At 42.7% G+C, this 22,098-nt stretch overlaps 1 protein-coding gene across 9 annotated transcripts in view; it reads right to left on the bottom strand.

Annotated features, from left to right (window-relative positions):
- Positions 1–1,174: 1,174 nt before the first annotated feature.
- UNC13B (unc-13 homolog B) overlaps positions 1,175–22,098 on the bottom strand; it is a 212,763-nt gene continuing 191,839 nt past the window's right edge. For 3 of the 9 annotated variants that reach the window (XM_061477266.1, XM_061477269.1, XM_061477268.1), the window contains 7 exons: positions 16,715–16,771; positions 11,991–12,071; positions 11,450–11,597; positions 8,713–8,769; positions 6,132–6,224; positions 4,865–5,024; positions 1,680–3,695 (listed from right to left, as the gene is read on the bottom strand). In XM_061477266.1, the coding sequence (XP_061333250.1) occupies positions 3,410–3,695; positions 4,865–5,024; positions 6,132–6,224; positions 8,713–8,769; positions 11,450–11,597; positions 11,991–12,071; positions 16,715–16,771 (882 nt within the window). In that variant the 3' untranslated portion in view covers positions 1,680–3,409. Of the gene's footprint in view, positions 3,696–4,864; positions 5,025–6,131; positions 6,225–8,712; positions 8,770–11,449; positions 11,598–11,990; positions 12,072–16,714; positions 16,772–22,098 lie in introns of all 9 variants that reach the window. The other 6 variants (XM_061477261.1, XM_061477262.1, XM_061477263.1 and 3 more) reach the window with 4 other exon arrangements.

Genomic DNA, 22,098 nt, shown 5'->3' with positions numbered 1-22,098 from the left:
AGCACAGCTTGAGGACGTTTTCTCTTGTCCCATCACTTGTTACCTGCGATAAGAGACCAACCCCACCTCACTACAACCTCTTTTCAGGCAGTTGTAGAGAGAGATAAGGTCCCCCTTGAGCCTTCTCTTTTCCCCCAGACTAAACACCCCCAGGTCCCTCAGCCGTTTCATCACTTGTGCTCCAGGCCCTTCACCAGCTCCTTTTCCCTTCTCCGGCCCCACTCCAGCACCTCAATGTCTCTCTTGTAGTGAGGGGCCCAGAACTGAACACAGGATTCAAGGTGCAGCCTCATCAGTGCCCAGTGCAGGGGGATGATCACTGTCCTGGCCCTGCTGCCACACTATTGCTGGTACAGGCCAGGATGCTGTTGGCTTCTTGGCTGCCTGGGCACAAGCTGCTCATGTTCAGCTCCATCAATCAGCACCCCCAGGTCCTTTTCCATGAGCACCTTTCCAGCCACTCTTCCACAAGCCTGGAGCGTTGCATGGGGTTGTTGTGCCCCAAGTACAAGGCCCAGCACTTTGTCTCGTTGAACCTCAACCCATTGGCCCCAGCCCATGGATCCAGCCTGTCCAGACCCCTCTGCAGAGCCTTCCTATCCTTCAGCAGATCAACACTGCCACCCAGCTTGGTGTCATCTGCTAACCTCCACTCAACTGGGACCTCCCCAGTTAGCCAGGGCTGCTGATACATGATGGAGCACTTCCACCAGCTCCCTCAATACCCTAGAAGTGGACCCCATCCAGCCCCATAGCTTGTATGTATCTACGTGGTGTAGCAGGTCACTGAACATTTCCCTTTGGATTTTGGGGGCTTCATTCTGCTCCCCATCCCTGTCTTTCAGCTCAGGGTGCTGGGTACCCTGGTCTTATTGTTAGAGGCAAAGAAGGCATCAGGTACCTCAGGCTTTTCCTCATCCTTTGTCACTGTTTACCCCCACATCCGATATGGATGGAGATTTCCTTCTTGAAGAGTGTTCAGCCTCCCTGGACTCCTTTGCCCACCAGGACTGCCTCCCGAGGAACTGTGTTGCTGAGCATGTTACCTAAGGAAAAAAAGCTGTCTCAGGTCACAGAAGTTCAGAGACCTGCACTATCATGGAATACGAGCCTCTGAGTTATTTGAGACTGACTGCTGGAAATTGGCAGCAGCCCCAAAAAATGAGGAAGGGGAGTAGTTTACTTGACATCAAGAAGGTTTATTCTCTCATCTCTTGTCAATACCATTTACAGAGTATTAATGCTCGTATCAGATGGCAAGCCACAAATCAAGTTTGACACATAATTATTTTTCTTCACATGCTATCTGTAAAGTATCCTACTTTACAGATATCCTACTGCCTGCCTGAGTCTTTCCACTCAACACCTTCAGGAGGCTATTTGAGTGCAGAGGGAACTTGACTTAAGGCCAGATAGGAGAAGAAAAGAAAGTAAGTTATTCTTTATGATTTTCTGCAGTGTCTCAGCATGTTACCAAAAGCCAAGAACTTCAGGGAAAGCTGTCAAAGGTGAAGTGACCATGGAGGAGGTGGAATTTTCTGACTCAGACCTTTTGCTGGGCATCTACAGCACCACAGAAATACCTATGTACTAAACAAGAGTAATTTGCAAAGATGTAGTAGCAATACCACCCTGTGTGATTTAGCAAACCCAATTACGATTTCATTTCAACAGATGACTCCAAATGCTGCTAAAAGACTTTATTAAAGACTACTAACAGTTCTCATAACAATGGCACGTACAATGATTCAAAATCATGACAAATAGCATGGAGTTTTGAAGAGCACTATTATAACACACCATGGACAACAACAAAGCAGATGTGCCATCTCAGAGCTCTTTGAGCAGGCCCATGAAATAGGAGTTACACAGCTGTACAAGTGTCAGAGAAAATAGAAAAAAAAAAAGAAAAAAAGGTCATTCAATACACAGTCCTTATATTTATTGACAGTATTACAGTACTTCATGGGCAAGGACTGGCTTGTTCCAGCTGCCCTTTCCAGAGCACAAGGGCAGCTGGAAATAGCAAAAATATATCCCCAAAGTATCCCCAAAATAGGAACCCTCTAACAAACATACCTCAGGTGTAATCGCTTCTCCAGACCTTCCTGCTTCTGAATTTTCAGTCAGAAATTCTGACCTCCCTGCTATCACTTTGCTCAGGACAGTGTTTTGTTTTGCAAGAAAACAAAACAAGGATGCTTCTTTAAGACAGTGCAAAAATATTTTCAATGGTATAGTTAAAACACAGATTAATGACAAACAGCACAGATCAGCTGCAGCACGGCCAACAGAGACTTCAAGATAAACCAAATGGACCTGCTGCTCTTTGACCAGCACTCCAGACTGAGTGCTTGCAGAGAGGAGACGTGTTGATCTCTCCCAAGCAAACCATCATTTCTGGGTTCATAGTGAGGAATGGTCTCAGCTACTACAGGATAACAAAATGCTACAGAAAGCCTGCAAGTATTAAATTATCCAATCCTATGTCAAATAACTAATGAAAGAGTATCTAAGTGGAAAAAGTATATAGCAGCCATGCTCTTTGTCATGGCTCTAATGTTGTTCCCTTCCTTACCGTGTCGGTCATGGTAGCCAAAGTGTGACTTGCGGAGTTAGCAGCTTACAGCAACCCCGTGGTGATGCAGATTTCCCAGCAGCACATGGGGATTTATATTCTCCGAGACACACAGTCTAATTACAATAGCAGGGCAGCTGCAGTCTGCTCCTGATGTATTGTCTTTGCAGCTTTTGGCTGTGAGATCTTAGGCCCCTCTGCCCTTGTCCAACTGATCTCACCCATGCTCACAGCAGCACATCCATGGTCATATGCATCTGGTGTGCATCTTCAGAGCAATTTGCAACTTATTTTGTAAGCAGACGTTGAGGTGTCTGCGTATCGTATCGGGACATTGGTATAATCTGTGCCAGAACACCCACTGGCAGCTCCACAGTACACAAATTCAATGAGAGATAACTGTGATTTGCCAAAGTCCCAAATCCTTCTTCTTCTCCCAATTTCCACCCACCTGTGTGTTTGTATCGTAGTGTGATTATGTAGAACCTTTTCAACATCTGCCAACTTCAGAGGATAAAATCACAGTGCTGCATATCAACAAAACCCAGCATACCCAGCCTCCAATATAAAATAATTTATATATACAAAGCAGAATTCACATCTTAAATAACAAGAGACTGTCTCATTCTCTATGGTGCCTTAACCCAGCTACTAAAAAATAAATAACTCACATCAGACTGATGGGTTTGTTTCCTGTACAGCACACGTGCGCTATCAGAGCTGACAAAGACAACAAGAAAGAAACTTTTGTGATTAATAAAAGAGAATTGTTGAACACTTGCACATATTGGCACAAGGCAGAAGAGAAAAGGGAATACTACACAGCTCAGCTCAGGTGCCTTCCTCTGTGGAGCGGGACTCAGATTTCAACTTCACAAATTCTCTGGCAACTTCATCATTGGTTCTTTGAGAGAGAATCCTCAGGATTGTAAGTCCAGTCTCATCCATGTGAATCCTGCGCCCCAGGGGGCACCAGCAAGCACAGCTTCCTTTGTCTGCTATGTCTCTCAGCTGCATCACTGCTATCCCTAGTACCCGGTCCTCCCGAGCAAAGCAGTAGTCTTTCACACAGACTTGGAGCTCATAAGCATCAGGACCGTCTTCATTTCCCAATATGCTGAAAAACACACATAAGTTTACTTACAGTTTCTCATAATGTATAAATTACTCTGCAAAATGAAGGTGTCAGCAGCTGGCTAGAGTGCTTTGATGAGCCACAGAAGACTCCCTTCTACAGAAAACCCTGGTCGGAGACGGCGAAGTAAAAACCAGAATGCATATGGGCATTTTTGTTGGTTTACAGCTGATACAGACAACCTGTCTAGTTAAAATGAAGAAATGAACAACCCCTATCAAGTCGCCTTTGCATGTGTGTGTGTTAAACTGTGAAATAAGAGGAGCAGAGAACATTAAAGCCATGCTAATAGATTTTCAACTCAGATGACTTTAAGCATTTTTGCTTCTCTTAAGGGTTGCTTCATTTCAATAATTAATATTTTAATTAGATGAAGTCTTTGTTAAAAATTGAGAGCCTTCCATTAAAGCAAAAACTAATAAAAATACATCCCCAAGCCCCTCTGGGGTTTCTAAAATTAAAAGAATAATTTTAAAAGGGCAACAAAAATCCCTTCTCTTAGATGAAGCCTGTCAAATAATAATTATATGTATGGTCCCTCTCCCCTGAGATGTTTACAGTCTTCTGCTGTTCATCTCTTTTCCTCTCATTCTTAATGTACAGCTGGGTGAGCATTACTCTGTAGCTCCCTTTGTTGAGCCTTCCAAGAATGAAGATGCCTTTGTAATAATGAAAGTCAAATAAGCAGAGTTCAATACTCCGTGTTGAGAGGTACTGCAATTTTAGCAGTGCAACTCACTACCAGTTCCAAGGGCTGAAGCACTTGTTCCCTGGAAACAAGTTCAGAAAGCATGTCCCACAGGTCAAGTTGGGATAAAACCACACATTAATATTAAAAGAACTAAAAAGATAAAATGAACTTTTAGCCTCAACTCTTACCAATAAAAGTTCATTAAAATGATGGAGCACAGTAAAGTAGGTTCATAGATCATGCAGCGCGCTTCAGAAGGCAGACAGAAGATGCTGCTGATACAAAACAGACCTCAGCATCCTACCCACATTTCCTGCCAAGACGTTGAAGACTGGCCAAGCTACTGGTTCATGTACTTTTCTGGGCCCCAAGCAGGCTGTCTGTAGACTCTGGAAAACCTTCTCTGCCTCCTGCACCTGCGCTTGCTGTGTCAGATCCCCAAGCTATTTTTCACACTTACAAGTGAAAGGTTTCATTGTATTTGGGAGCCCAGTTGTTGCTCTTTGACTTGGTTGTGAACTTCCTCTTCTTGTCACTCTGTTGGGGCCCAATCATAGTGATTTCCACAAACGGACGGAACATGCCAGATGTCTGCCACTTCAGGTCATTGGCTGCCACAACTGGAAAAGAGAGTCACAACCTGGTTTACAGTAAATACTCATTTTTTCTCATTGCTCTGGACACCCTTCCAGTCTGATTCTAATTTCTTGTTTCAGAGGACAAAGCCCAACTCCAGGCACAACTGTGCCCCCGACACGCGTGGGCAGGACTTTTTTTGTAATATAAAGATATAGTTTTTTGCTCTAATTTAAGTTCTGTGATGGGCATTAAATGCTTGGGACAGCACTTAGCTTGTGCCATATGCATAGTCAAGAAACTAGTCCAAAAAAACAGGTATTCCCACAGCTCTGGGCAGGCTGCCCTGCCAGTTCAGTGCTTAGGTCTACATTACATATGGAATGAGATAAAAAGGGGGATGGAGGGCATTTTGGCAGAGGATAGCAAAGTCTGTGTTGAAAAGGAAAACGTGACTGAAGGTAAGAAAAAGCCCATAAGCTGTGAGTGGTCCCAGAGCCCAGAATTATTAGCTCTTTAACTCTCATTCACTCAGGTCACTGCAGGGAACAGACTGAAGCATGGGAAATGGCTCTGAAAATCAGGTTTTACACTGCAGGGTAGATTTAACTAGAATAGAGGCCTGAAGAGCTATTTATATAAATCTTTAAAGGAAACTAAAGTAGTTAAATATGCTGTATCCAAGCAAAGGAGATGAAGGAGGAAGAGGAAGCCTGGGATGAATCACTGCTTGGGTTATTTTCAGAGCAGCTCTTCAGGGACCAACATGGCCTTCAGGATGGGGAGGAAGAGTTTCTGAACTCTTACTGTCTCTGTGATCTCCTGGTTTACACTGAGCAGTTTCGCAACATCACCCTGTCCTTCTGCCCTGCTCTCTGCAGCACAGGCTAAACTGTGGCGCCTGGTGACAGGCGTCATCTGATTTTCGTTTACTTCATACATCACTGCCAATAAACAACAGGACAGTACATTGGGCTGTCACTGGCTGGACAAGTTCATTTGCTGTTTCTCTCCATGTTCCTGATATAAAACAGAGAAAACAATCCTGGATTCACATCCCACGAGCTAACACAGAAACACAACGACTGCCAACTGGAGATTTTCCCCAGTACAATCACAGAGCCTGAGCAGCAACACACGCCTTGCCATACCTTTCACTGTGACCTTGTGTTCACCAGTTCCAGGGTGGGTATACAGGTCGATCTGTATAGACACTTCCCCCACAGGATCATCCACACCAGAGCCTGTTAGAAGAAAATTGATACCTCCTGTGCACACATGGATTAATGTTTATGGGCACCCGTCTCTGGTTTATGGCCTCAGCAAGTGTTTTCACAGCACACCCTCCATAGTCAGCTTTTCAGTCTACACTGATAAGGTAACATTAATGCAAGATAACATCAGGCTTGCATGCCCAACACGCATAAACACTAGCATTTTTTGCACTCTCCCGTGAAGATCACATCCTGTTGAGAATACTAGTAAGAATTTTAACAGAATTTAAAAGACCTAAAGCTCAACAAAGGACCCGCATAGACAGCAAGGATTTTTCAGAGGTAACCACCAAGCTATTGCGTGTACATGCAGGCATTCCAGTGGTGGGCATTGGCATTCCTGTCCACTCAGAGGAGAAGGGAGGATGAAAAAAAACAACAAAACAAAAAAAAAATACACCAGAGAGGAAGTTTAGGAAAAAAAGACAAAGATGTTAGAGATTTATATGGAGCCATTGTGCAGTTTCACCTTCCAGGAACCTTCTTCCATGTTGTACATCAGCTACAAGTTGTTGCCCTGACTGCCCGTCAACTTCCCCTTGGAGGTTAATAAGAACCCCTTCCCTGTTGTGCGTCAAAAGAGATGAGAGGGAAGCATTCACAACCTGCATATTTATTTCCCTTCATCAATAAGCCAGGGAGAAAACAAGATGTAGCTTCACAGAGGAAATGATAGCATGTTGTAACAGAGGGAGAAGACTTCATGAACCTTACAATTTGTGCATCACAATGTTTTCAACCTTTTAACTTTTCATCATAATTATCAAGCAAAATGTGGAAATGACATTTTTTTCTGTGCAGGAAAGTCAAGGTGTCACATAAATTACAGAAGATGGCTTTGCAAAATGAAAATTAAGCTTTGCTAATAAGATAGTGTGATTGATTTTGCTTTCTCTTTGATAAGCATCTGAGCTCAGGTTAGCAATGATGTTGTAACTGGGATACCTACAGGGTAACTGAGTACCTACTAACAGCAATGTTACCGTGTCAATTTTGAGGCTGAGATATATTATTAAGTGAAAGAATTGGTGCGTTTGAAACTGAAGGAGCTTGAAGGATAAAATTAAATAAACATTTAGATTAGATAGATCTAACAAGTCACCTTTCACAAGAACATCCTGCAGGCAGCAAAACCAGTCATTTAAAAAACAAAAAAGTTGAGAGCTAATCTGTGTAATTCTCTGAAGAGAATTACATGGCATGGAACTGTAGGCAGTGAAAGTCACATTAATATACAAAGATCTGAGCAACCAAAACAGAACCTCAAATTATTATCTTAGGGTAGATTCTCATTCTTGACCTGAGCACAACAGCCTCTAGACTAACATCTGCACTGTTTTCTCCCTGCTTAGAAGGGCAGTGCTCCTTCTTTTCTGCATATAAGCACAGAGCTTTGAAATTGGAAAACTTAATTAGTGACCTGACCCACCTGATAGTGCGGGTCTGTCACACTGCTTGGCATTTTCCATGTGAACAGACAAGGTTATCAACAGTATATAACAACTTTATCAGGCTACATCTGCAGAAATATAAGCTGTCAAACACTCAAGTCTTAATTACACTAAAGATGCAATTAAGAGGTTATAAGGGAGACACCGATGCTTCAGAGCACTGACAGTGGAATCACTGCATTACCTCTGAGGGAGTAAAAATATAGGTATTTTTTCTACCTTCATTCTTGTCTTTTCATACAAAAATCTTGTTCTATTAACTGAAATGCTCAGAGACAAAAAAACTCCTTGTAGATGGCCAGTGAAAAACATTCTGAGCTTGTACAACTGCATGCATACACATGCTTGCACATTCAGTGACAAACTGATTTAAATCTTGGCATGGAAGTCTCATAGGTATTGCAATACTGGAAGGTGAAACAGCAGAACTGAGCTCGTGCAATGGGTTATAGATGTTATTTCATCTATGATAACAGAAAGACTTTGGACAGCAAAAAATAAATTGAGAGATGAAACACAAGACGACTTAATGTTTTAGGGCTCTCCTGAGCGCCCAGACTTTTAGTTACCCCCCTCTTCAAGCCAGATGGTTTAAGCTTGGCCACAACCTTGAGTGCATATCAGACATGACCATGTGTTACAGTAGCCTGTCTCAGCAGACTATATGCATGCAAGTCCAAGATTTGAAACAGCATTACACAGCCCATGGTAAAGGGTAGGGGTACAAATCCACAGCATCTCTCAGAAAACAGTCCATTTTCAAGGCAGCTTTCATATCCCATTAATAAATCTCAAGCTTGGGAACAGGCTCTCAGGCAAGGTACAGACTTCTAGATAGCGCAATCTGTGACTCTGTGGGATGCAAGCATTTGGTGAAGGTTCACTTCTACAGGGAGCTATGGGGAATGGGTCTCTTTGGAAAAGGTTTCTGAGCATGGGCAGGATGACTTCAAAAGCAAGGCAGTTGGGTAATGTTGTTAGGGTAACAACATTAGTCTTGAACATACCCTTATCTGGAAGAACGTCCTCATTAGCGGTAAATCTAATACCTTTCCCATCATGCACTGATTCATGAATTCAAAAGGCAAGAAGTGTGCAGGACAGAGAGAGAAGAGTATGAATTACAATCCAATTAGTGTTGTCACTTAAACAAATAAAAGACAAATATTCTTGCTCTTAATAGACAAAATATCCTTTTAGATCTTCAACACCAACACAGGCTTTGGAGAGCAAGGTTGTCTGCAAGTAAGGGATTGTCTGGCTTAAATCAAGAATAGAATGTGTGCTGGCATAACTGAACCACAAGCCCTGACCCAACTTTGCAAAGCAAACATTTAACAGCATAGAATCCTGCTCAGTAAGGAAGGCAGGGCAATAGCTACCTCACAAACTGGAAGATGCACCACTGATCAGTGAAGTAAGAGAGGCAAACAGTCAGCATTTAAATATTTCCACATGCAGCCCCCCATAGGGTTGTGAAAAGCTTGACTTATTCAAGTCTCATCTGTCAGAGAGCTCTGGTAAGCACATGTCAGTGTAAATACTGTTCCTCAAACCCACGTGCAGATCTCCAAACCAATCTGCTAACTGGGGTTACTAAGGAAGTGTGTGCAGCCCCAATCCCAGGAGCAAGTCATGCCTTTCTCAGACACATTCCATCATTGACCCTATAGAAATAAGGTCTGAAGTCTTCTGTTCCCTAAACAGGGTCCAAAACTCCCAAGCTACTAATGTAGAAGATGATGATCTGGACTGGCTCAGACCCATTATCTGTCTTCTAAAGTGGCTCAGATCAGCCACAAAAAAATGTCATCAGTCAGCTGTGAGATACAGTGGATGACCTTGCAATGAGTGCATCTTGTGTCCTAAAGCTAGAGCTTCACCCTTTCTAAGTTTAAAACAAAACAAAACAAAGCAAATAAACAAAACCAACCTTACAACCCTACACAGTTCTGTGGCAACCCTGCATATTCCTGTTGCTCTTAGCTCATGTTCAGTTATCTTTGTGTATCTGATAAACTCACCCTCAGTCGAGTTTTACAGTCAAATAATACATTGCATAAAGCTGCTGTCTTATACCAGCTTTGAATTTGCCACTTTTCAGCTTCAATGGAGCAACTTCTTCCTCTAATTTTAAACACTCCTGACTGTAGGATGGAGTGTAGAACAGCAGTGCTGCACATGTCCTTATATCTTGGCTCATCACAACAACACAATAGGATCCACATACAAACCTAGCTTTAATTCATGGTCTGGATATATAATGGGAAACATTCACCGCAGAGCAGCAGAGATTGAAAATACATGCTCACACAAGTTCCCTGTTAAAAAGTGCAGCTCTAACAGCAACAGCCAAGTTCCTGGAGTCTCCCATGGATGTGGCAGTCTTTGACATGTCTGGCCACTGGATGTCATCGTTGCTCTGCTGGGACACAGCTAGAGGACCACTCTCTTAAATGCTGGTACTGACTCTTAAGTTCAATGTTTTAATGCAGTATGTATCAGCCTAAGCAAGAATACATTGTGCTGCTAAAGGCAGGGATGATTCAGTCCCTCATAACTGAACTCAAATTTTTAACTTTAGAAACAAACCTTGTTTTGCTCAAGAACTCTCAGTGATTTCTCCACTGGTTGAGGAATGCCAGTATCAAAGAGTCATTTGCACATGAGGGAAAACTGTGTTGTCTTGGAAGTGCTTTCCCCTTGATGTAGGGATCAGTGTGACAGTATGCTGACATAGTTAGTACAGTTTGTGGGGTCAACAGGTCTCATATGCTTGGAAGGACTGAAGGAAAAAGTACCCCAAGCAAAAAGATGGTAAAAAGACACTCCCACGGAGCTGAACGATTTTGCTCTGGGATGTAGTAGTCCAATGCCAAAACCTGTATTTAAACACCCTGAAAACCCGAAATACCAGTTTCAGTTTTGATCTAAACTTTGATGCATTCTGTCCTCTCTTCTTGAAATCAGTGAGATTCAGTCAGGCAGCCACTAACAGTCCCTTACTGATGGGACCAAATCATTCTGTACAACTATCTCAAGATGTTGACATGAAAGCAATGAAACATAGAGACAATTAACTGTTTCCCCCTTGCAGGTCAATGAAATAGCACCATTCTCATGGCTTCCCAGAGAGCTAACAAAGAACTCCAGTGACCCAACCCAGCAGCTTATTAGTATGCTCTGGTGATTTGTAATCATCCAGCTCACACACATCCTGTACTGGCTGCAGAAAAACAGTGCTTTGGTTGCTCTCCTACGAGACTTTTCCATTTACAGGCAGCATGTAGCTCTGTGACTCATCACTTCCCTGTCAATCAGGACTACATGGGCTGCTGGCAGAAGGCCTGTGACACAAGCACCAACTAGTTTCTGTGGTGGTGTCTTGCTGAAATGGTTTCTCACACCACTGTGTAAGCCTCAGTACAGTAACTTCAAATTCCACTTCAGTCACCCACCCACATTAATTCATGAAACGTGACTGTTAAGTGAGGATTGCAGAAAAAAGGACCAAAAACACTCCAGGTCCTATGCTTCATAAATTTCTGCTCTCTCAAAATGTAGTTGAGTGGGAAATAACCCCCTTCTCCTCCACTTCTTCCCAGTTTCAAAAGCTCTGAACTGTCACGCTTCCAGAAATGTTACTGCCAAAAGCACTCTACAAACTGGCAGTACAAGACAGAGTAATTACAAACAGAGCAGACAGCTCCATTCAGCTTTGCCAACAACACAAAAGAGCCTTACCCTGAGCTGTCTGAGTCTGGACAAAGGTTTTGATGAGAGTGTCTGTGGTCTGAGTGTAGAGAGAGAGTGCATATCTAAGTGACTGCAGGTCTGGACTCTTCTCCAAGAAGGTTTTCTTCAGTCCGTTTCCACCAGCATGGAAATATTGCTAAGAGTAAAAAGAACAGGCAGAAAATGAGGACAAACTGCAACCAGTAACCAACATTTACATGCTACTTGTGTGTGTGGATGGAAAAGAGCTGGAAGAAATTCACAAAACAGCTTCTGTACTGGAAACCCATCTCTTAGACCAACTGATACCTGTGACTCATGGCTTTCTTCTTCCAAAGCACTATATAAATATGCTGGCTCCAAGTACACCAATCACCTGAGTCTACTCAGGTGTACACAAACACGGCAGTATCACTCACTTAGAGTCTTTATCTCTGTAACTGCAGCAACAGATTCCAGACATCTCTTGAACTGGCACAGGCACTATTCTCCCAAACAGTATTTGGGGATGGAGCAAGGGAATGATCGAGACAGAAATGGAATAACTTACTTTGATCGTATCCAGTGCCAGATCCAAAACAGCACACTGCTTTGGAGTGAGACTCCTAGTTTCTTCTCTCACCATATGATCCTGTGAACAACCATTATATTTGACATGAGCATGCTGACAGAGACTAAAGCAAAAGAAGCCCTCAGTTATCATCACCTTCTCTGGATTCATGCTGTGGCATTAAATCAGCTGTTTAAGGAACACTTAATTAAGTCTCTCAGAATCATTCATTATACCTTGCCTTGAAAATAAACCCACTTTCTCTGTTTCTTGCAGGTACAGAACAGTGAATTAAGGGAAGGAAACAGACAGAGGTAAGCGGCAATTTAAAATCACTTTGTCTCTTAGAAAACCCAAACAGGAATTTGCCTGTACCCTGTCATTCTAGAGCAGCTGCAACAAGCTTTTAAAATACCACTTAAATCAACAGATTCTCAGAACCAGATATTGGGCAAAGCAGTTACATATTGTTTGTGGATTTTCTAAATTCTTTCACCTGCAAAGGTAAGTAATATATCATTGGTGTAGAGAAAGAAAAACAAACAAGCAGCATGTTCTAGAAAACCCCTTTGCTAAAACGTTTTCCCATTAAGACCCACCATCTCTAATAGTAAAGAGCAAGGAATCCCTTGGCAAAGAATTCCTTATCTTGCAGTGAGTGTATTTCCCTAGCAGACTCCTGCCTGATCACAAGGACATGCCATCCTTTGGTTTTACACTAAGCTCTTTCTCTCTGATGCTCAGTCTAGATCTCAGGGAAAACTGGCACATCTCAGTAAGTCAAAAGCTTTGCACAAGCCCAAATTCTGTGTGAGCTGCTGTAGGGTCAGGCCAGCTGACTGCAGCCTGGGTGCTGAAGTATTCCTGAAAAAGATCCAGACAAATCAGGCAAAGGCTACTTATCCCTATTTTAAACACATCATGGCCTCTGATATGAGACACTTTCCAGGAAACACGGCTACTAACTTGTTTTCAGTATAGCATGCCTGCATGTGGCATTATGTGCGCGCTCCACGCTGATAAATCTGCTAGCTATCTGGCTGCCCGGTGATTCTACACATTGCCTGGTGCTGTTCCCATTCATTATCCACCTTGATCCATCTCCTGCCTGACAGAGACAGGTCTCACTGCAGTCTAGGTTCAGTGCTAGGCATTTGCCATCCTTCTGACAGACATCTAGCTAGCACCTCTTCACAGTGCTGCTTTAAAGTGTACAGAAGATGTCTCTCAAGTCAGCAGTAACTCAGACAAGTTTGCACCATGCTTTTTTGAATAGTACAGCCATGCCTCAACTTGCCTCCTTCCCCCACACAGGATTTTCCTGGTCTAGGGCCCTATGTGCAAAGGCAGAATACTCTGTAAGCTGCAAAGATTCTTCTATTGCAGCAAGCTGTCCTTAGCAGAGCAATAGCTCACCTCCTTCTTCTTTCTGATCTGGGAGTAATTCAATTGAAGATGATGTGGCTTCACACTTGAGTACACAGAGGGTAAAACGTTCTTTTCACTGTCTGACAGCCAGATTAAACTCACAATGAGACAAAGTCCAAGGCCATGTTCATGGGAGAGGATAATTTAGACAGGGTAGCTGTGTCCCCAAGGCAGAGTGACTTTCATGTCTGCTGAAATTACTTTCTAGGTCTGCCTGCCAGATTACCCACAATGTGATAGAAACCAGGTGGTCAGCATTTCTCTCTTTAAACACCTACAGAACTCATTCAGCCCCACTTTTGAGTGGTCACACCACCCAGTGCCCACGCTCTCAATGCACAGCAACATGTCACTGCTTTCTAAGAGAGCTTCTGAGTGCCATATAGTTCAATACATTATGTAAAAATAACTCAGTGACTGGACTGGTAATGCCTGCACCTACAGAGGAGCTCACAACTGTCATTCCCCTTGTATCTGCCCTCTGCAAATCCCAGACTGTTCCTAGAAAGGACTGCACAGACCCTGCACTTCCTGGATTGCCAGCCAGGAGCAAGTCACAAATATTTATGTCAAATAATTATGCAACTTCAAGCAGAAGTAGTAAAAAACCCCACAAAATTTAAAACATCTTTTCCTGGTGTCTCAGACTCATCCTTGTGTTCTCCACAGGTACTCTCAGAAGAACCTCTGTGGTCAGAGCTTACCCTGAGGCAGTGCAAGGGAGAGGAGGCTGCTGCTCCCTGCTCCAGCAGCTGGCTATTAACCAAACCAAGCAGAAAGAGTTTGATAATAAACAGGAGGCAGGTATGTGGCACCAAGGTGCCAGGTTTATGGTGGGCTTTCTGAGGGCTTTAAAATACACTGTGAAATTGATTCATCATCAGGACAAGAGCCTGTCCTTGTTGTGTCTGTCAGTCTCAGTTTTTCATCTGAGTTATCTGATTCACAACAGCTCTGTTCCCCCTGTTCTAAAGACAAATAAAGCTTAAAATCCACCCCATAATTTTCCCTGGCTTTCAGTGGAACTGCAAAATGCACAGAGGGGGGGCTCTGCAGAGCCATTTACTCATGCCTTCCCTGTTAGCTTGTATGTGCCTACAAAAACAAAAGAGTAAATATATATACATATATCTACAATGCTTACACAGACCCAAACAATTTACACTCCTGGAACACCTTTACTCTTCTGGAAACTTTTGGACTCAGTATTAGTTGACACCATCTGTCTGAGCTAAACGTCTACAAAATTCAGGTGGTAGAGTGTTTTCACACTCTATGTGGCTCTCTTGCCACATATAAAATCCTGTGTACCTGTGCTGCTGCAGTCCTATATGCGGATATGCAAAGAAAGGATTGAACACACACCAGGGCTTGCCTGATTTGCATGATTATGTGCATTTCTAATAATGCAGTGCAGAGTTATTGAAGCTGAGCTTTATAGTAACTGAAGACAAGGTGCTGCTGAGGGATGGCCTTCATGACCAATGCAAATGCAAACCCACAAAGCTTCCAACTCATTCCTGGCAAAAGGAACCTTTTACATGTTAAGAAATTCCAGTAATGAGAAAATACATTAGAAGTAAAAGATAACGGTGAATGTCATTGGCTATGCCCAAGAATGCAAGCAAGCCACAGGAACTTGTAATCTGTGCACAAACTTGTGCTTGTAACCCAGAGGAAACGGAGCAAATTCAGAGCTCTCTCCCTTTGACATGAGGTGTGCACACAGAAGGTATGGATGGCTTCTCCTTCCCCAAATGCTGGATTCTTGCTGATTTTTTTTAAAGGGGATGCAGGTACTTACAGGAAAAGGGAGTCATGTTTGGAGGCTGTGGTCCAGCTCCCACTCTCCCAGGCTGGCTGCACAGCTCCTTGCTCCCCATTCCTTCCATGCAAACGACACAGAACATTGCAAGCACAGGAAATGGTGGAGGTAGTGAAATCCTTGGGAGTCACCAGTTAGGACAGCCTGGCAGTGGGAGTGCATGGGGCTGCCCCCAGCACAAGTGACAGCTATTCCCCTGGGGAACCATACTGGAAGGTTTGCCTCATGTCAGTGTTAGCTGCTACATAACAGCCTCAAAATGCAGCTGGAGAAAATGATTGTGTGCATCTAATGACACACCTGCATGCCCAGATCACTTACTAGGATTGCTAATAAGCACTAAAATGAGTTATGCGCTGTCCTGGCTCATAAACATGCATGTGATGTATGGCTGCTGGGCAAGGGAAATAGGAAGTCCTATACAGACAGCTGTAATAAGTGCACAAGACAAAAAAAAATAATTATGGGAGAAGATGAATGCATTTTGAAATTGCACTAATCGCTTTGGAGAATGCCCTTTGCTGTGGGAAGATTTCCCTGATCACACTCTGAGACAGAGTTCACATTCAGCTCAGTATTCCTTGCAGCACTTTGCACAGTTTGTGCCCTGTGACACTTCAGATTTAGTGCTCCCCTTGCACAATATCTGCTGTGTAGCACAAGTCAAACCACAACGCGGTGCAATCTGAATGCTGTAAGGTGTCACTGTTTTCATACCATTCCCTTTGTGACCAATGAATTAATGCTTGATTAGGTTAGATGAGGTGGCATGCACTTAGTAATGCTCATGTCATGCACTGTCACGTCATGCATTGTCAGAACACATCAACATAGCCTTCATGCTAATTGCCAGCTTGCCTGCAAAGACAGCCCACGCAGAAGGAATTTACAGACACGGGCTCGCTTCCATAAGCAACAGCTATTTTTGTAACAGTTCATATAATTCATTAATAGCTAGCACAATCATCTTTCTGACCAGTTTCTCATTACTGGGATCACATAAGGGACTCCCTTTTATCTCCTACATGGAGATGATACAGAAGAACTGGCCAGATAACTTTGATATTAAGTGTTCAAGGCCAAGCTGGATGGCGTCTGGAGCAACCTGCTCTAGTGGAAGGTGTCCCTGCCTGTGGCAGGGGTTTGGAACTGAATGAGCTTTAAGGTCCCTTCCAACAGAAACCATCCGGTGATTCTATGAACTCTGCCTTTTTAATTTTAAATCGATATATGCCGAATACTGTAGCTACAGAAGAAAATACTTGGGTAATTAAACTCACAATAAAATTTAACAGTTTAACACAATACTAATGTTAGCAGAATGCATTTAAATGCACATGTAATGCATTTAAAGGCATTTCTCTATGACTGCATTCAGCAACAAACCACTGGAAGCACAGGACATGCTACATGCTACTAAACTTCCACACTTACACACACGGACGTTAACACAAGCCATGCAGAACAATACCTTCAGCTTTGACAAGTGTCCCAGCTCCTTAGCAGCACTGAAAATCAACTGTGTGCCCTATGATTGCGAGAAGTTAGAAAAGAAAGGAGGGTGAAAAAAAGATCATAAACAAGCTTTGCATATTTTTCCTTTGAGCAAATCAAGTCGGTTCATAGCTAGAACTTTACATAACCACCCCAAGGCCAGTCACAATTCAACTCCTTGCCAGTTTATTACCTAATATAAAACCTGGAATTTCTGTGGATACCACATCAAGCACTATTTTGGTGCACAATATCAGGCTAACTGGTTCACTCTTGCTTACAGCAGCCACCCGTTTAAGGAGGACATGCCTTCAAATGGAAGGCGCAGGCTACGGGTGAAGTCAGTGTGCTGGCTTCGTCTCCAAGTGCTTCTTTGGATTTCAAGTCTACACAAGCATTACAACAGCTTAGACTGGCCAAAGCAAAAAAATCACACAACTGATGACAATATCTCTATAGAAGTAGAGCCCAACCACTGGAGTGGGAGTAAGCACACGAGATCAGAAATAAAACTGGGTGGCAAACAAAGTCCAGTGAAGAATACTACAGCATGTCAAAAGCTTGGCCAATGACTCTCTTCCCCCACTGTGGCTTACTGATGCTGTATGACCAGTGAAGAAACAAAAAGGAGAGATAAACCCCAATGATGAGACATCTTGCTTCAAGTCACTCATACTCTAGCACAACAGATTTTTACACTACTGCCTATTACTGTATTTGGTATAAAACACCAACCTACTGTAATTGTGGCTATAAATTCTGAATCTATCGTATCATGAAACTTTGCTCTCCAGTTCATCCTTCTCAGGCTGGTCAGATGCTACACCTACCCAGAAAAAGTTGCTTATTCCTGGAAAATATATCACAGAGCTCTGCAGACAGCTCTTATTCCAGGTGCACCTCTAGGGAATGAATCTGGGAACAAAATCTGGGCTTGGTTTTAGGACCAAGACAAAGCTACTGGTGACCCCTTCCCCAATTAGATCTCCCCTCTTTCCCTATCTTTCTCAGGAAACCCTTCAGTATGTCAGGAGTGCTGAGCTCTCAAAGATGATCTTTGGCTCTCCCCACTGTAATTGGTCTTTAGGGGCTAGCATTAAAGTACATGTCAATGTCACCACAAGTGTCAGTTGAGAAGTGCCTGGGGGATGTCTCAGGTAAATACCTGAAATAACCTTCCAGAGATAGACACTGCTGGTAGCACTTTTCCATTAGGGTCTTTTTGCTCAAGAAAACACTTGTGAGAAGATGAAGCTCATCTTATTTGGGTACTGCTGGCTCCATGAGGACTGAGGACCACTTTTCCCCACAGGCTTCCAGCAAGAACAGCTTTCCTTTCCACAGCCCTTCTTCCCTCTTCTTTAACATCCCTTCTCATCTCAACAGCTTTTCACCATCCCACTTAACCACAACTGCCATAACTACTCCCAACACCAAAATTCCTCAAACTGTAATGAAGAAGGATGTAAACCCAGAATTAATATATTGTTCTTTGCCCCTGCCTATGTCACTCAGCTTGGGGTTTTTCTTTGCTGTCTTCCTCAGTGTTTGTTTACTTGCTGCCTTTTAAGTCAGTACTCTGTGAAGCAGGAACTACCCATACACACATTTGTAGAGGAGAGGGAATTGGGTTCAAGTGCGAAGATCATTGCTGAAATGATTCTTTTTATTCCCCTATGATTAAAGTTAACATCAGCCATATTGATGGGTTCCCCTCAGCAAAAACCATACCTGCTCCTAGAGGTAGCAGGCACCTTTTTACAGATGGAAAGCAGGCAAACAGTTTACAGATGTAACACTGCAAAGACTGAGACCCACTCTAGGGACACTGGACACCCTCTGCCCATTACAACAGCAATCCAGAAGTGAATTTTTAGATGAGATACTTTTTCTTTAGTTTTTTCAGCTTCAGAAATTTCTTCAAATTAAAAGACTCTGTGACCTGAAATCACAGACAATCTCTTGATCTGCTCAATCTGTAACCATCATCTAACCCTCACTGTTCCTCAGCCTTTTATGTTTGTTGAATGCAAATCAATACAGAACAAACATTATTGACTTTGTACCTAAATAGAAACTCTTGATTAAATTCACAATTTGGGGGGGATGACATGGATGCTAGAAAAGTGCAAGCAAGGACAATGCACCCATAAGGAAAGCTTCTGAAATAAAACTGGCAGCTTCACTTGCTGCCAGTACCCAATAGGTAGCACTAAAGAGTACAACACTCTAAACTGAAGGAGTACAAAATTCTCTGTATTTCCAGCAAGAGAGGTTTAAGATGACTGCTTAGCAGGATGAACACAGAGATTTCACTGTGGGCCACACCAAATACAGTGCCTGCTGTTCTGTATGACTGGTCACAAGGTTTGACTTATGGGTCTTAAAAATGCAGGTTTTCATGCCTGTTGACCAAGCAGGAGACAACAAAAAAAAAACCCAAACAAAACAAAACCAAACAGTTTTTATAACCTGAATTTTGAAAAAGTGAGTAGTCTCAAAACACACTAACAATTAACTTACCTTATACAGAATTTTCATGGTTCATTGGACACCTTTTTTTAATATACATTTGAACAACATTAACTAGCCTAGGCACGTAAGGAGGGCAGGTGGGTAACACTGAGCAATACCCAGTGACTTGATACACTTCAAGGAACAAAGCTGCTCATAACTACTAATCACTCCTTGCCCACTAAGAAAATCCTCATCAATCAGTGTCAATCTCTGTCAATGTGTTTGCAAGGAGAAATTCTTTTACTCTTATACTGAGTTTGTCATCAGTGCTAGTAACATCTAACAAAAATCTGGACAGCTTCTTCCTCTGACAAATGGCATTTTTGTAAACAAGATTCTATACCTCCTCAAAAAAAATGGTTTATTCATGCAAAACATATCATAAAGCTCTACAGACAACATTTATTCCTGGTGCACCCCTAGGGAATGAAAAACAACTAAACTTAAATACCAGTTAGTTTTGAGAAAAGTTGCCTGCAACAGAATTGATTCAAATTTCAAGGGTAGAATATAAGGAAAAAAGAAGTCCTTATAAATTGCTTCTGCCTCGCTCTGTGGCAAACATATCTCAAAAGGGGACAGACATCAGTGCTGCTTTTCCTGGTTCTTCCTGTAAAATTACTTTTACCTTCCTAATCTTGTTGGAAACATGAAAAACAACCGTACTCCATAATACAAAGATAACAAATTCCTTGTTAATAGTCTGCTTTTGCCCCCCTCAGGGAAAGCATTTAGAGGAGGATTATCAACTGACTAATTGCTAAACCCCAGCAGAACTACACTGGTTTATATTACAAGAGGCTCAGACTCTCACAGCCTAACTGTCCTATTGCTAACAGACAAACTTAGGAAACAGAAGCCTGCTTGCAAGTCTTTTGAAATCCAATCCTTTTTGGAAAGCATACTATTACTCAGGCTGAGTACACACTGAGACATACCAATCCAACCTAGTTTCATCTGGTACATTCCTTTCCCAGATTTAATTCCTATATTCAACAACGAGATGTGTTTGTTCATTAGCAGCATTTAAGTTCATTTAAAAAACTTTATCATCAGGCAATGTTCACTGCAACCTATTAAGAATTAAGACTATTTTTTAGCTGTTGGGAACTCTGTATTAAACTCTGAGGAAACAGGCTTAAAAGGGGGGATGAAAAAGGGAAAATAATTACCTGTCAGTACAGAGACCTGGGCACATGTGCAGTTCACAGACCATCATTTCATTTAATGATAAGAAAGCTTTTCCTCCTCATCACAAAGACAGTCTTAGACTTTCCTGTTCCTAGCTAGCGCAAGGGGGAGGCTTCATTTAAACTAATGCAAGTTAAGAAAGGTTTCAGAAAACCTCTTAAAGCCACCCTCTCCACCAGCACAGAATAGGTCTGGAGTGGTGCTGCTTGCAGATGAGCTTGAAGAACAGCCAATTCGGAATTCATGTGTGAAATCTGTCCACAGCTTTAAGAAAATTTTCTTATCTTGGACCACGTTCTCATTTAGTGAAGTCTGACAAGCAGAAAAAAAGCACAGCAGGAGCAAGCACAAATGGAGCCTCACGTGAATGGCTGCAGTGTACTATGTGAGATATATAAAGGAGAGGCTCCAGTGTAAATTTAGCAACCCTTTACTGACCAGACTAGTCACTGATGGCAAAACTATACTTTTGTCCGAAGCAGCAAAGGAGAAAGAAATGCATAACTAATCCAGAGTGTTAATTAGTTAATTAATATCCCAGAATGTTGTGCACAGAACCCCAAAATAAAGATTCCCAGAGGGCTGTGTTTGCATATCCACTCACCCATGACAGAGACCTTGAATTAAATGTCGGTCTTTACTTAAAACTAGCTGTGAACTGTGAGTTACTGGAGATCATGTTGCTCCTAATCTCACAACCCACAGCAGTCAATGCTCAGAGAGGAGAAGCCTCATCTGAAAGTCATTAAGGGGACCTGCAGCTCAGGTAGTCAGGGTGGGAGGCTGTCAAATTGCCCCATCCCCATTGGGATTGGGCAGTACCTGACTGCTCTCCCACCCTACACAAAATCTTCCAGAAGCAGCAGAGAACAGAAGAGTGGAGCTCAGATTTTCTTCCCTGTGTGATACAGGGAGGAAAATTTAGTTGGAATAGATCGGTCTGGAGAGTAAAAGGAATTAAAGCATTGTGCAGTGACAGCAATGCAAGCAACAAGTGAGACACACTGCAGAGTGTCAGGAACCCTCTACCCAAGTATGCTTTCCACAACCACCATCAAAAATGCTTTTGCACCTCTATCAGTTCTACAGAAAGTAGAGCAAATATTCTATAAAAGGGAATGTCTCCTACTATGAATATCCCCCACTACTTAAGGCCTGCAGAGGAGTTTTAGGAGGAAAATTGCCATTCAGTGTCCTTCAAGCATGGAGAGGCAACACTAGGGTTTCTATTGCTGAGGGCTGAGGGTAAGTGAGTTAAAGTGCCTGGGGCTCTTTCCGAGTCTGATGTGCATTGTCTTGCCCTGACACTCTTCACTGCTAAGGATGATGAAAATCTGGAGGCGACAGGATAAATCACTACATCTCAGGGGACAGCAGAAGTAGCTCTCTGCTCTTGCAGCCCATCAAGCGCCTCGCCACAGGTAGCCTGCTCAAGGACTGCAGACAAGGCCAGTTTAATCATTGCGCTGCTCACAAACACCTTTCTGAAATAGCAACTCTTCTCCAGTCTGGACTTGTTCAACCTCCTCACTAAGATACAATTGATTAGACAGCTGAAAATCCAGCTATGAGTATTCTTCATTATTTCAGACAGCTGAGGATGCACTTCATTACACAAAAATTGCTTCTCATTTTGAAACTGAAGTGATGGGA

Source organism: Pezoporus flaviventris, unplaced genomic scaffold (assembly GCF_033815535.1).
Source record: "Pezoporus flaviventris isolate CSIRO_AGI_PZ_B2104156 unplaced genomic scaffold, CSIRO_AGI_Pfla_v1 ptg000100l, whole genome shotgun sequence".
In the NCBI taxonomy this organism is placed as follows: Eukaryota; Metazoa; Chordata; class Aves; order Psittaciformes; family Psittacidae; genus Pezoporus; species Pezoporus flaviventris.
This window is presented reverse-complemented; position numbering and strand designations above follow the sequence as displayed.